Source organism: Eleutherodactylus coqui, chromosome 1 (genome assembly GCF_035609145.1).
Source record: "Eleutherodactylus coqui strain aEleCoq1 chromosome 1, aEleCoq1.hap1, whole genome shotgun sequence".
NCBI classification, from domain to species: Eukaryota; Metazoa; Chordata; class Amphibia; order Anura; family Eleutherodactylidae; genus Eleutherodactylus; species Eleutherodactylus coqui.
Window position 1 is genome coordinate 168569753 of NC_089837.1, and position 16757 is coordinate 168586509.

Genomic DNA, 16757 nt, shown 5'->3' on the forward strand with positions numbered 1-16757 from the left:
TCTGCAGTGGAAATCTCACAGCATTTCCGCTACGTGTGAACATACCCTTGTAGGGTGCCTTCAAACTTCTGTAAAAGATTTTTCTTTGGCAATTCAGCAGCATTTACAGTGCAATCCATGTAAATGAGATTTCAAAAATCTGATCCGTACAAGCGGTGATGACCTTAGTGGTGACTTCAGCGCTCGTGCAGTCGCTTACCCAACTGTCGGCCCGTGTTAGACAGCAGTAGTAAATCTGCCTCAGTGTATTCAGTTTACAATTGTGCTCTAAGCTCACCATGAGAGCTAAAAGACATATAAATGGATTTACTGCATATTGTCTGGTGTGCTTTTTTTTAACTGGATCTGGAGAATCATGAAAGAGAACTCGTCACTTACGTCCTTATACTTTTTTTCCTAAAATTTAATTGGCTGTGATAGGAACAATATCAGAATAAGAGTAAAGCTAAGATAAGCTATAAGATACTAAATGGGAGGAATATGGAGAAGTATCGTCCTTATGAACTTCAATAATGTAAATTAAAGGTAAAACCCCAAATCTTACTACATTTCTACAAGGAAGGACTATGACGAATTATTATTATTACTGACAATGTCTGTAGAACACTTGCAATATCGTAAGAGCTTCTTAGGCCATATTTACATGGGCAAGTTTCACATGCAATTTCCGTCCAATAGCAATATGGACAGAACTCAAATGTGTGAAAATTAACACATTAATTTCAATGTGTTTATTCACATAATTGATTTTTCCAGTGGTCACAGAATGTCCTATTTTTGGGTGATTCTGTTCTGGAATTACCCATTAGTTCCTATGGAAAAAAAAGAATCTCACTGCACTCATATATAATTGCAACACAATGCAATTCTTCTGTTTTTACTACTGAGACATGCAATTTTCACATGTGTGAAAAACATGCTTTAAAATCGGACGTGCAGTGATGCGATGAGTTTTTCTTGAAAAAACGCATTGGAATCACAGAAAACGGCGAAGTTTTTCAGACAAATATTGCATTCTCCCATGTAAATACAGCCATAAGGCCAAAGACACACGTATGTGTTTGCACGTGTTTTTAGGCACGCAAAATCTGTGCGCACTATATACAGAGAATAGAACCCATTGAGTTCTCATAAGTGCATTTGGCATTTGCATCTTGTGCGCACACAAAAATATAGGACCTGCTCTGTTTTTTTGCATTGTCCTCTGATAAAGGCAATAGCTGGCAGGCATTTGCTGTAAAAGTTATCTGACACCCACCATATATGGAATGGAGCCTGTTCCATACAGTGACACTCAATGTGCACTGTACATGGATGGCAAACTTCAGGAGGAGGACAAAATCTCCATTAAGACGGCAACTCAAATGATTATGGAGTACACATGAGCTAGCATCTTCTGGCCTTCCCAGGACTTCCACCAAAATGTCCATACACAACAGAGGCATCCCTCTGACTATGGATACTAGACAACAGGGGCACCTCTATTATGCAGGAAAAGCACAGAGCAAAATGTATATAACTTACGTACATATAGAAGAATGTATCAAACTATAATGTAAATTAAATTCAGCTTTAAAAGTATATATAAAACAGGTGTGATGCATTGCAGTTATTTTCTATAATAGCGTGCTAAACAATATAAAGCCGTATCTGTTCTGAAGAAGAACTATAAGTTAGGGTGAACCCGGATAGAAATAAAATAATTGAAAGTGTGCTGTATACTATTGCTTATATACCTGAGCAGTGAGGAAGTGTTCCACTCCATCGACTGTTCTCTTGGCAAACTCTTGTTGCATTTCCTATTAATATATGCGCTCCAGTGCAAGAGTAATGGACTTTTGATCCATATGTATATTTATCTCCGCTTAAAATTGCATTAGCAGGGACTCCAGGATGGCCACATGATATTGCTGGGAAAAGAAAATGATTTGATATTAAATTCAATAAGACCAATTTTTCAATCAAACCCTAACCAAAAAAAAACTAGCATGAAAAATATAGCCTATTTGTTTTTAACTGCAGTTAGATCTTAACTCCTACTCCCCAGCAAATGATCTATGCGTTCTGGAAATGTATTGTCAGAGACTGTACAGAAGTACGAAACTACTTCAATGAACAGGTCAGTTTAAAGTTCTAAGATATTGTAGACAAATATAACCCCCACTCAGTGCTCAGTTTCACTGATTCATTGGCAGATTAAGGCCTCGTTCAGAGAAGCATGGTTGACACGCTGCTACAGCAGCATGTAAACCACGCTTCTATAGCAACCAATAGGTTGCTATGAATGCGCTCAAACAGAGCTTTTTTTTTACCAGCGCAGAATCTGCACTGGTAAAAGAGATAGGACAGCGAGTGTCGACTCCTTTGTCAGCTCCATGATGCCGCGCTGTCCATGGTGCTGACCACAGGCTCCCATGGGAGCCACGGACATGTGAATGGGCTGCTCTGCAGAGCACGAAGCAGCTTGTTCACCACAGAATTCTTGCATGACAGCAGCGTGGTTTACACGCTGCTGTAGCAGCATGTAAACCACTCTCACCTGAACGAGGCATAACATTATAGACTTGCTCTTTTTGTCCAGGAAAGACTTCCATAAGATGACTAATGCTCCATTTGACATACTATACATTTTATTTGTGTTGGACTGAAACATCATGAATGTAATGATGAGTTGCTGATCATGCACAGCAAAAAAAGCTGGTTAATGTGTTGTTATTTATTGTCTTCATGTTATGTCTGAAAGGGCCTTACTATACAGGATCTAAATATCTCACATTTCACTAACACAGTGTGCTTCTAATGAACAAAGATGTTATTTGGCCCTTCCTAAATTTTCATATTTTAGGTTGAGTTAAGCATTACATTTTTTGTTATAGCGGTAAAAAGAAAAAAAAAAAAAAAAACAAAAAACAAAAAAACAAAAAAACAAAAAAAAAACAAAAAAAACCCCGCGCTCCGAGACCAGGAGCTCCGTGACAAAGATTAAATAACTTTTATTGCGACGCGTTTCAACGGTACAAAGCCGTCTTTCTCAAGCATTACATACATATTAAAATACACACCTTTATATATATAAATAAATTAATCCTTACTCACTACACCCGGCTCGGATAGACGCCGCGTCCCGGCGCCATCTTGAAACCACGTGGAGTAATCCAGCATACATTTCACATGATGATGTGTACATCATCTACTTCATAATAAAACAAAACCTTTTCACCATTGTTATAATCTCCGTTAAAACCAAATTCCATAGTCAAAAATTGAACTTATTCCATAAACTTGTATATCAAGCAACATATCGTAATTATCAGTAGAACATTGTCTCTATTCTATACAAAAATTCCTTTTCGTTGTATACTATCAAAATATATTTGTAAACAGTTGTAGACTCAAACCATAAATAATCATATATAATAAATATATATAAAATTTTTTTTATAAATAATGTATTATCACATCGACCATAAATATGATTAGATAAAAATAAATAAATACTTAAATCCCTTTATAAAAATATATATAACATGTTATATCTAAACGATAATATTCTAATTATACCCTACATAAATAAAAAATAAAAAATTATTTTTATCATGTAAATATTTATATATTATTCTCTATAAACAGTATTCTCCTATATATACATAAAATTTATATTTCCCCCAAAAAAAATTTTTTAAATTTTCTCCAATACCTCATTCAGACCCCCAGGTACCAGGGTTCTCAATTTATAAATCCAGTACATCTCCTTACGTCGGAGATAATTGGTTGACTTGTTCTGCATTTGTTCCAAAGGAGTAACTTTCATATCCTTCGGTTCACAATCATGCTTCTCCAAAAAATGACGTGACAAGCTGTGTTTTTGATATCCCCTCTTTATATTGAACCTATGATTATTGATGCGCATTCTTAGGGAGTTTTTTGTTCTCCCTATATATCTCATATTACAACTGCATTCTATCAGATAAATAATGCGTTTGCTACCACAGTCCAGTCTATTTTTACTGCCACATTTCACCATTTGACCATCAAGTTCAATGGATATTCTCCCTTGTTGTATATGTGAACAGCATCCACATTTCGTTCTACCGCATTTGAAAATACCCGTTTTTTTTAAAAAAAAATTTTCTCTCTCCCTCCCGATTTTTTTAGCTTCTGCTCTTGAGGGGGCAATACTATCCTTAATAGTTTTATTTTTCCTGAAAATTAATTTCGGATAGTCATCTATATTTTTCCCAAGTATTGGATCACTCTTAAGAATGGACCAATTTCTTTGTAAAATCCTGCGAATTTCCCGATTTTGGTTGTTATATTTTGTTATAAAAGCTGTCTTATATGTGTTTTTCTCTTTATTAATTTTTTTAAAATTATTTTTATTTAAATTCTCATGTGAAAATTCATTCCCTAAACCATTATTATGAGTGATAATAATGGTATAGGGAATGAATTTTCACATGAGAATTTAAATAAAAATAATTTTAAAAAAATTAATAAAGAGAAAAACACATATAAGACAGCTTTTATAACAAAATATAACAACCAAAATCGGGAAATTCGCAGGATTTTACAAAGAAATTGGTCCATTCTTAAGAGTGATCCAATACTTGGGAAAAATATAGATGACTATCCGAAATTAATTTTCAGGAAAAATAAAACTATTAAGGATAGTATTGCCCCCTCAAGAGCAGAAGCTAAAAAAATCGGGAGGGAGAGAGAAAAATTTTTTTTTAAAAAAACGGGTATTTTCAAATGCGGTAGAACGAAATGTGGATGCTGTTCACATATACAACAAGGGAGAATATCCATTGAACTTGATGGTCAAATGGTGAAATGTGGCAGTAAAAATAGACTGGACTGTGGTAGCAAACGCATTATTTATCTGATAGAATGCAGTTGTAATATGAGATATATAGGGAGAACAAAAAACTCCCTAAGAATGCGCATCAATAATCATAGGTTCAATATAAAGAGGGGATATCAAAAACACAGCTTGTCACGTCATTTTTTGGAGAAGCATGATTGTGAACCGAAGGATATGAAAGTTACTCCTTTGGAACAAATTCAGAACAAGTCAACCAATTATCTCCGACGTAAGGAGATGTACTGGATTTATAAATTGAGAACCCTGGTACCTGGGGGTCTGAATGAGGTATTGGAGAAAATTTAAAAAATTTTTTGGGGGGAAATATAAATTTTATGTATATATAGGAGAATACTGTTTATAGAGAATAATATATAAATATTTACATGATAAAAATAATTTTTTATTTTTTATTTATGTAGGGTATAATTAGAATATTATCGTTTAGATATAACATGTTATATATATTTTTATAAAGGGATTTAAGTATTTATTTATTTTTATCTAATCATATTTATGGTCGATGTGATAATACATTATTTATAAAAAAAAATTTATATATATTTATTATATATGATTATTTATGGTTTGAGTCTACAACTGTTTACAAATATATTTTGATAGTATACAACGAAAAGGAATTTTTGTATAGAATAGAGACAATGTTCTACTGATAATTACGATATGTTGCTTGATATACAAGTTTATGGAATAAGTTCAATTTTTGACTATGGAATTTGGTTTTAACGGAGATTATAACAATGGTGAAAAGGTTTTGTTTTATTATGAAGTAGATGATGTACACATCATCATGTGAAATGTATGCTGGATTACTCCACGTGGTTTCAAGATGGCGCCGGGACGCGGCGTCTATCCGAGCCGGGTGTAGTGAGTAAGGATTAATTTATTTATATATATAAAGGTGTGTATTTTAATATGTATGTAATGCTTGAGAAAGACGGCTTTGTACCGTTGAAACGCGTCGCAATAAAAGTTATTTAATCTTTGTCACGGAGCTCCTGGTCTCGGAGCGCGGGGGTTTTTTTTCTTTTTACCGCTTTGGATATCGGAAGCCTGAAGGCTTTACACCCCGGGACGTCTCTCCTGTAGACACAGGATTGAAGACCAGGATCTTTCTTAAGGCAAACTTGGATATCGGGTGCCGGTGGCTTCTTTAATTAGGAGCGCACTGTGCACCAGGTGAGTTTTCACTCACCAATCTTTATATTTATAATTTTATATATTTTTGGAGGCGCTGAGATTCTATTTCTTTTCTTCATTTTTTGTTATAGGTTTTGTCCACTTTTGGAGAACTACTTCTTGAAAGACATTTTTTAATCTTCTTCAATTAATGAGATGGAACATTATGTTGAGACTTTCATGCTCCACTAAAGTCAAAAGGCATGGCCTCTAGGTTTACAGTGGATACAGGTTGCAGACTTAGTTCAAACAAAGTCTGTATTGGCAACAATTCTGCTATTAATCATTCATTAATGAATGGCCTGTCATAATTCACTTTTTTATTACTGTAGAGCAGTATTTCCCTAACTCCAGTCCTCATGGACCCCCACAGGTCAAGCTTTCTGGATTGTCTCAGTATTGCACAAGTGATGTAATTATTGTTGGTGCCTCAAACATTGCCACGGGTGTTCTTACTGTGAATATCCTGAAAACATGACTTGTTGGTGGTCCCTGAGGACTGGAGTTTGGGAAACACTGCTGTAAAGCAAGCATAGCAATGATATTATTGTATTATTACAATTATGACACAATTAAAACAAAGGTAAGATTAATGACAAACTGTCTAGCCACAAGTTTCTTTAAGCTTTGCCAACCTTAGACTTAAATGACATGAGTGGACTTAAAATTATTTTAAACATGCGTGAAAGTTCAGCCGACCTTATATATTAATGTTATTGGACAAACAAATATGTATGGGGGTTTCATGACTGTCTCACATTTGCATATGGGCAGAAGTGATGTTGAGTTACTATTGTTAAACTGGGGGATAGGCTGCTGTGAGAGGTATGTTGTAGCGGCTTATCTCCCTCTCCTCATTCACATAAATGTGTAGCAGGGACAGCGATCACCTAAATGAGAATTTATCTATCTGCTTTGTGATGTGTATGAACAGTTATAGAGTTCTATGTATTTTCTACCTGTTATATAATATCAATCTGTAAATAAAAACTGACTAGAAATGTGTGACAAACCCCTTTAAACACGTTTCAGATAAATAGTTAAAAATAGAGTGTGTTATCATTTTTATATGCAGACATAAAACCAACTAAAAGCAATTACTGTGCTAAATTACTAATGAGACCATTTTCAAACTACTGTAAATAATTTTCCAAGGGATGTTCAAATTCCCTGGGTCTCTTATAATTTTGTCTTAATGACTCAGGTAGATTGAAAAACGGCACAAGGGGAAACTAAAAATAATTTAATTGTTGATTTCCACAGACCTCATTTCCTTAAAAACGGTTTCAAGAGTAAATAGTGATGCAGGATCATTTGAGAAGGAAAAAAAATGTATGTAGAAAGTAACAGTCTTGTTCTACTTCTTGTTCATTCAAAAGAAATCTCTATTGTTACAAGTAACCTCTTGTGTTTGCCATATATTTTCCCTTATGTTTTAATTCCAATTGTTTGCTTTCTCTCAGGCTGTGTTCAGTGCTGCAGTAAATCATCTTTCCTCCATATTTCTACTGTTACAAGAATCTTAACTAAAGTGCACTTTTAAAGAAATTACAGATAGCAAAACAACATCTTTCACTCCCTTTGGAATCTCTTGAACTGTCTACATGTATCCAATTGTTTCATTTTGTTTGTCTTTCTCTATATTTTAACACTGTAACTGAGTCATTCTAATAGTATAAGTAACACATTTATTTGAAATATTATGACATCCAAACCACATTTATGGTTACCACATCATAAATATTTGGGAAAAATTTTACTACGTCTAATGCCCTCAAATTGATCAACTTACAGCAGTTGGGTATTAGTGCGTATTAAAATAACTCTTATGGATAATATATCACACACAACAGATATTTCCTTTACAATAATACACATAAATACTGAATAAAGAAAATCGTCTACAAACTGTAGGGAAGTAGATGTTGAAGTTCGTGCCATGTAGAATAAGGTATTGCAGGATTACAGGATGTTTTGGCATTAAAAATGCTTTCATTTGGATGGTGAAATAATGTTAAAGTATTATTAGTTACATTACACAGTTTCAATAATATTCTCAAGATCTAGGTTAAAGTGGTTGTCTAAGGGCTAATTCCCACAGACAGATTTCTGCCCGATTCCCCGCAGTGTAAATCTGCAGCAGAATAACGCAGCTATTAGGTTCTAATGAACCTAATGGGTCAGACCTCACATGCTGGATTCTGCCGCGGTTTTACGCCGCGGTAAAAAAATTGTTCTATTTTCCATGTTTTTCTACAGCGGGAGGTCTCCATTAACATAGTATTAATGGAGACCGCGGAAAAAGATCGCCAGTGGGGTCTTTTTTGTTTACCCTGTGGGATTTCCGCGGTGTAAAACCGTGGGCGCATCCTGTTCCGTTCATGGGCAGGAGGCCTAAATGTAAAAGAATTAAACAGTGAAAAAAAACTGTATATACAGTAGTGTGAATAAATACCAGAAAAGTTTCAGTCATATCTAAAGGCCCTTTCACATGGGTAGATTTTTTTCGGATTCTACACTGCATGCCGCAGTGAATTCCGGACCAAAATCCGAACAGCTCCTAGCGGATTTTGATGCAAAATGAAACTAGATAGTACTGATGGCAATTCCACATCAAAATCCACAATGAGGGGGGCGGAGCCTAGCTTGCCGAGAGAGCGGCCGCACGGGATCGGTGCTCCTGCAGTAAAGGAAGTTTTCCTTCATCTGCGGACTTGCTGATGCCGGTTATCTCCCGCTCAACACCAGCATAAGCTGCCTCGCAAGCGGAGGCACAGAAAGAGAGGCCTGGAGACCGTTCCGGCCGAAGTCCAGCTCCGGGCCTGCTTCTGGCGCTGAAGCCGGGCCCTAGATTTAGGCGCCTACGCGGACCGGAAGTGAAGCTCCCCTACCGGCTTCGATCTCAACTCCTTTCCGGACCCGCACAACAACAAAGCGCCCGGGCAAGGTCAGTCGGGGGGGAAGGGACCGGGCAGAAACGGAGCCTACAACCCCGCACTGGAGCGATCCGGACCGCGGGACATCGCTATAGCGCAACCAGGAGCGACCGGAAGTTCGGCTCCCCGGAGCTCCCCACCGCGAAAGCCTCTCCAGCGCACTTAACCCCCGAGGCCCCAGGGGGTCGGGCTGGAGGAGAGGGCGACATACCTCCCGGAGGGTCCGGACCAGCGGCTGCAAGATTACACCAGGAGACACAGCGGCGGCGCCCCCCCTCGCTCCCCCCCCCCCCCCGCTCCTCCAGTGCCTGACGATAGCGCTGAGAGGGAAGTGAGACCGGTGTAGGAGAAGCAACCCGGCGCCTCTGATAAAGGCAATTGCCCCCCCCCCCTCTCTTGTGAACACACTTGCATGAACCGTGTTACCAGACCCAGGGTGAAGAGAAAAGAGTATACCACCCAGAGACAACGGGTCTTAGGCTACAAGCAGCATTGTTTACGGTCCCCCCCCCCCTCCCTGCACAGCTCAGATGTGATAGAAGAAGAGTGTAGGCTCCAGCGCCAGAAGTGTATACAGAAACACACAGAGAGTACCATCAGTGATACATGACAGGAGAACCCCTTTATTAAGACCTAAATCACTAATAGGTGGTTATACATTTCTACAAGTACTCCTAGTAACGCACTATCCCAATCTTCCAACAACTAAGTCGCTATACACATCATCCCACCTAGAAACTCCCCCCTTCCCTTCTTCTTCTCAACTCAAGGGGTGGAGCTCACCACCAGAGATATGATGCGTTAAAAACAAGGACTGCTTGGCGGCTCTTATCGGGACCTCTAATAATAATTCAGAAATACAAATGGGGAAGACGAGCAAAGAGAGAAGCAGTGACCCCCAGAGCACTCCCCGTTCAAATAAGGGACAAGTAGATATGCAGCGCTATCTGAAAGAGCGCGGCGCCAGATCCGTACATGACGCTGCCAGGATGACACCCACTCAAGACCCTTGCAGAGCAGCTGGTGCGGATAGAGAGGATGAAGGGGACTCAGAAGGGGAGGAAGGTGAGAGCATTTCTAAAACCTTTATGAGGGATCTCATGGCCTCTACTATAAAACCCGTCCTAGCGGAGCTAGGAGAAATTAAGGAAGAAATGAAGCATCTAGGCAGAAGAGTGGAGGACTTGGAATCCTCTTCCGCTTCCATCTCTGCTCATGCACTTGACATGGAGAAAGTGCTAATCGAACACCACGCCTACCTCAATAGAACCCTTATTATGCAGGAGGATATCGAAAATAGGAATAGGCGTAATAATATACGCATAAAGGGTCTACCGGAGAGTTGGGCTACTGAAGTGCTTCCTAAAATTGCCAAAGAGATTTTTTCCTTACTCCTGGGCGAAGACAGAACAGAAAGTATTTCTATAGAACGTATACATAGAGCCCTGCGGCCCCCTCCTCCAACATCTGAACCTCCAAGAGACATTGTGTGTAGACTGCTAAACTTCCCAGACGCGGTAGCAATTCTGAGAGCAGCAAGAAACCACAAAGACCTCAGCTATGCTGAGTCCCCAATACAAATATTTCAAGATCTTGCACCATCTACGCTCGCAAAACGCCGCTTACTACGCCCACTTCTAGACGCTTTAAGGGCAAAAAATATCAGATACACGTGGCTCTTCCCGTTCGGCATTAGTATCTCCCATAAAGGGCGTAAACTAAATATTCGCTCCCCGGAGGAACTACAGAACTCTTGGCAGATCTTAGAGATTGAACCCATGGACCTTCCATGCTGGCTGCCGATCCCCGACTTCCCATGCTTGCCTCGTCTTGATCCCCCTGAAAGATGGCAACCGGCAGCGAACACGAAATCCCCAAGGGGGAAGAAGAAGAAGACCCGAGAGGAACCCACGGGAGATTCTACCTGAATCGTGATATGGCCTTACATGTCTTTACGTTCTCACATTTGATGGACATTTGTCCACATAAAGTCTTAAGAGCTCTGTGATCCGACCATTTCTCACCATCTTACCATTTAGCAGTTATTCTGCTGAAGGGAACCGACAGAAAGGGTTACTGTCACCCCTTTTGGTCCATCACAGAACTAATACTTATGCCTCCTAGGTTGCATAGTCTCCCAGGACGCTACCATGCTCGTGATACGACCAGTATTACTTTTTGTCTGTTAATAGGCTGCTCAGTTGCACTATCTTTAAATATGCTTAAACTTATTTGTTCATATCGTTTAACTACCCCACCTCATAGGTCCCGAGGTGGATCCCGCCAGGCTGGACTACGTAATTCCTTACCGTCAACTGGCCTGGTACGGCGCTTGCCCTTCCTTACTCACCAACGCATTTGGAGAGAGATCCACGGATCCTCTTTCGATTCCGGGTGACTCGCTCCAATTCTCTCTATAGGTGCCCTCACCTCTCTCAGAGCACTTATCTGTTTCCCTTGTTCCCCACGTCTGATCCTTTGTGTTTCTACCTGGTGTCTTTCCCTTCCCCCATCCACACACACCCCGCCCCTACCCCTCTTCGAATAATTAATTTTAGGTGCAAACACCTTAACGTGCCTGAACACCTGTCTTGATACATTGTAACTCCACCCTTATATCCTAGCAGAAGGTCTTGACTGATAGACTTACCCTGTTGAAGCAGACCCACCCTCCGCACGATGGACGTCCTACGGATTTCGTCTTTTAATGTGAAGGGCCTCAACTCTCCGATGAAAAGGCACAATGTTTCCCTGATGGCCAGAAGGTATGGCACGAAAATTCTTCTTTTGCAGGAAACGCACTTTAAAAAAGCGAAGTGTCTGTCTCTACCGGGCAGACATTTTGAACAGAGCTTCCACTGTGCTCATCCTTCCTCGTCCTCCAAGGGGGTGTCAACATACTTTCATAGGTCCCTTAGCTTCTCCAGCATCTCCCAATACAGAGATGGAGAGGGCAGAGTGCTCTTCCTAAAGGGGTTAGTGAACAACATAAAAATGACCATAGCAAATCTTTATGCCCCGAACGTAGACCAAATTCCCTGGTTAATTAAGCAACTGACAATCCTGAACCATTTCAGGGAAGGCCACCTGATCCTGGGCGGCGATATCAACGTAGCTCTCCACCCCCTGATTGACTCCTCTACGGGACGCTCGCACATCTCCCAACCAAAACTCAGGAGGCTTTCACGAGCTCTCCAGGATCTTAATTTGGTTGACGGGTGGCGGCTCTTGAACCCCTCTGTGAAGGATTATACCTTCTATTCTCAAGTACACAAGTCATACCAGAGGCTGGACCACCTCTTCGTCTCCTCTGACCTCCTGACGTGCCTAGTAGGAGCCAAAATCGACACAATTACTATCTCCGACCATGCACCGATCCACCTGGATCTGCGCTTAGCTCATCCCAAACCCAAGGAGTGGAGATGGCGCCTCAACGCCTCTCTTCTGGACCCAATAGAGGAAAGAGAACGCCTCTCTAAACTTATTGAAGAATATTTCCTCCTAAACGGTGAGAGTGGTCCGGAGGTTCCTATGATCTGGGAGGCCCATAAGGCCTTTATAAGAGGTCTTTTGATAGCCTTAGGTTCTAAAACTAAAAAACTTCAACAAAAAGCCATAGACGACAAACTTAACAAAATCTCAAAATTAGAACTTCAGGCGAAACTGTCCCAAACTAAAACCATCATTGACAACCTAACCGAACTGAGGAGAGACCTTAAACAAATCCTGGAGTCAAGATTCAATAGAAAACAATTATTTTTCAAACACGCAGTATATGCTCAAGGCAATAAAGGAAGCAAGCTCATGACCGCTTTAATAAAGAAAGCACGCGCAAAAAGCTTCATTAAGTCTATAAAGACTCCTGCAGGATCACAGGTAACTTCCTCAGAGGAAATAGCTAACACCTTTCAGAATTACTATTCGCGCCTATACGACATCAAACAAGACACCCCCCACCCTGAGGGAATAGACATTAAAAATTTGACAGAGACCTCCCTACGTAGAGCGCAGCTCCCGAAACTGAGTGATACTCAAGCTACCTCACTTCTGACCCCCATAACGCAATCTGAAGTGGAACAGCTTCTTGCCTCTAGCCCCCAAAACAAAAGCCCGGGCCCAGATGGTCTAAATCTCCCATATTATAAAGCATTCAGCTCAATCTTAATTCCCAAACTCACTGAACTTTTCAATGCATTGATGAAAGGAGCCTCCCTGCCCAAACAAGCGCTTGAAGCGCACATAACTTTAATCCATAAACAGGACAAGGACCCGGAGATATGTAGCAACTACCGCCCAATCTCCCTTATCAACTTTGACATTAAATTATGGGCCAAACTCCTCGCAAAAAGAATGGAGAGCCTGGTGCCCCTTCTGGTCAACAGGGAGCAGGCGGGCTTTGTGCGGGGGAGGGAGGGCAGAGACAATTGTCGCAGATTGCTTCACGCAATACGACTAGCTCAAAAACGCCATATCTCGCTGGTCCTCGTGGGTACGGACGCCGAAAAGGCGTTTGACCGTGTTGACTGGACCTACATGAAGGAGGTCCTAGATCACTTCAACTTTCCCCCGGCCTTTGTCTCTGCTATCTTCTCCCTCTATGCAGCCCCATACGCCAGGCTCAAAATTAATGAAATTCTCTCAACCCCCTTTAATATTAAAAATGGAACTCGCCAGGGGTGCCCACTATCCCCCACGTTATTTGTCCTTGCGCTGGAACCCCTCCTCCAGCTCGTACGGCATGACCCAGAGATCACGGGACTCTCATGGGAACACCACTCTCTCAATATAACCGCCTTTGCAGACGACATAGTCTTTATAGTAACCAATCCCGAGAAAGGGCTTCCTAGGCTAATAGAACTCCTTAACAGCTTTGGTTTAATTTCCAACTTTAAGATTAACTATGGGAAGTCAACAGTTCTTAAAGTGTCCACCCCTGCAAATCAGAGTAGAATCTTAAAAGAAAACTCACCCTTCACCTGGGCAGACTCTTCACTCGACTTTCTTGGAGTCAAAATAACTAGGGAAACACACAACCTGTACGCAGCTAATTTCCCACCGCTATTAGACCAAATTAAAAACTTACTGAAACTATACGATATCCCTCGCATCTCGTGGTTTGGGAGAAAGAATGTTTTAAAAACCTACATTTTGCCCATAGTTATCTATAAAATAAGGATGCTTCCCATCCACCTCCCGGTAAGCTTCTTTGGAGCACTCCGAAGGGTGTTCACGGGGTACGTCTGGAGGCAGAGGAGACCGAGGCTGGCTTACAGTTTGATGACGAGGAGAGGAGTGGAGGGCGGCATTGACCTCCCAAACATCCAGGACTTATACCGGGCCTCACTCATGGGCTACTGGATGGATTTAGTTCTTCCTATAAAAGATCCGCTCTTTGCCTCTTTAGCAGAAGCAACGGGTGAAGACTCATACATAGAGGACCTCTGGTTCCCTACAAAAATCAAATGTAGATCCAAAAACTACAACCCCTTGATTAAGGGCCCCTGTGAAACTTGGGCCGACCTAAGAGGAGACTTGGCCCCCGACCCTTCACCGCTTGCCCCACTTAGTTCCTTACCAAAGCTCCTTAACATCCCGCTGGACCCGGCGTCCAGGTCAGTGTGGAAAAGATTTAGCTCGGTTAATATAGGAGACCTCCAAGCTCTAGCGCATAAAAATCCAGCCGACGTCCTTAATAGCTTATTACCGCATCACAACTTTTCCTTTCTGCAACAGGCGTCGGTCGTAAAGGCTTTAGGGGAATTCTCCAAAAGATTCATCTCCACCAGACCCCTGACGCCCTTCGAAAAAGCGCTGAAAGAACACAACCCAAAACATAGGAAACTAGCGACGGTACGGAAACAGTTTGTCTTAAAAACAACCTCATCTAAACCCTCTTTCCTACTATCTTGGGAAAAAGAGTTAGACATCACTCTCTCCTCAAGCGACACACACACTATCTTGAGCACGTCATTCGGCTTATCTCAGTGCGTATTGGCACAAGAAAGCCACTATAAACTTTTAGTAAGGTGGTATAAAACACCAAAATGGCTCCACGCCTACAAATTAGCACCACATGAGAGGTGCTGGAGGTGTGACAGAGGACCTGGCTCTTACCTTCATATATGGTGGGGATGTTCAGTGTTGGCACCCTTTTGGAGGGAGGTGGAGGATACCATGAGAAGGATTACCCCGGCTCTTCGCTTGTCTCCCGAGATGATTTTCTTGTGGAGACCGTCCCCTGCGTTTCACCCAAAGAAGAATAAACTCATTGCCTTCCTGATAGATGCGGCCAAAGCCCTAATACCTACCTTATGGCTTCAAGAAACCCCGCCGTCAGTGACCCAATGGATGGCGAGAGTAGATGATATTTGCAATTTAGAAGAACTCTCCAGTTGGTCCAGAGGCAACAGAGAGGAGTTCTTCCACATATGGGGTCCGTGGAGGGAACTGAGACGACCCTCCGGCCCAGGGTGATCCAAGTTGACTGTAATTCCAATGGAGACTCGCAGTCGGCATGAGTTGGAGAGCCGCTCCCCCCCCCCCCCCACTCCTTATCGAGGGCCCCTAGCGGGCATCGCTATCCCCGAAGGGAAACTCACTCATATTATCACAGCAGACGGGATCCTCTGATCAAGCATGGCTCTCAGAAGCAAGGCCCCACGCACCTCTCTAGGCTCAATATTCGACTAAAGGCCAGTCCTACTTTACATAGACAGGTTGTTCACGCTTCCCCAACCCTCCCCATACCCTCCCTTCCCACCCTAACCTCCCACCGTACCTGCTTCTCCCTTTTCCCCCTCTCTTAGCTTGCATAGGCACGTTGTGGCCTTCCCATTCCCCTTCATGTCTTGTTTGTTTGTCTGTTATTAGTTGATATTAATACTACTCGGAGGATGTTCTCTCCAGGGGGGCCTGATATATGTCATTTCAGTCATGATGTTTATGGCTTCGGATCTTTGTTTCCCAAAGAAGGAACCTCCATTGTTCAGTTACAACACGGCATAGAATTCCGTATACCTTGATCAACATTATCTTGCCTGTTTACCTCCGTGTAGTCAATCATCCATTATTCATTTGTTCATATGTTCATTTGCGCAATCATTTGATTACTCATCTGCAGTATTGTATGTAATAATTATCTAAAATCTTAATAAAACTTGATTTAACAAAAAAAAAAAATCCACAATGAGACTTATGGATTTTGGTACAGAATTTGCAATGAAGGATTAAGATGCAGATTTGTAATGTGGAAAAATTCTGCCCATACAAAAGGTCCCTAACTGCATGTTTTGTCTAGGGGGACAAATAGCGGGAAATGAAAATGGCCACTAAATGCAGAACCTGTCCTAGTACGATGGGTTGCATAAGGACAGAGATCTGTGCACATATTTAAGCTTTATTAATTGCTCTGCACGTCAGTAATGATTCCCTGCAGTAGTAACCCCTCTGAAAGAGAAAAATGACAGCATAATGTGTGGTCATCACTGCTGAGATAACATCTTAACTATGTCTATGAGCTGAAGGCGCAGAGCTTTTGCACTACAGCTCCTCGTATGCTGTTAGGCTGTTGTGTGGGATATGCCTCCTATCTCCTCTGTGCTCTCTGCCACACCTCCCAATTAGAATCCCTAGATCCAACGGGACAGTTTTGAAGTCATGGGAGGTCATCTTCTTTCTACACTCCTACAGGAGCCCCCCTTGCAGGAAGCCACACTCAACTCACTGCTCTGCCACCCAGTAGCCTTCTATTGGACACA

General features: G+C 41.4%; 1 protein-coding gene across 1 annotated transcript in view; it reads right to left on the reverse strand.

Annotated features, from left to right (window-relative positions):
- CSMD1 (CUB and Sushi multiple domains 1) overlaps positions 1–16757 on the reverse strand; it is a 1401348-nt gene that overhangs the window by 89201 nt on the left and 1295390 nt on the right. The window contains exon 56 of the mRNA XM_066607269.1: positions 1737–1910. Coding sequence (XP_066463366.1) covers positions 1737–1910 — 174 coding nt within the window. The remainder of the gene's footprint in view (positions 1–1736; positions 1911–16757) is intronic.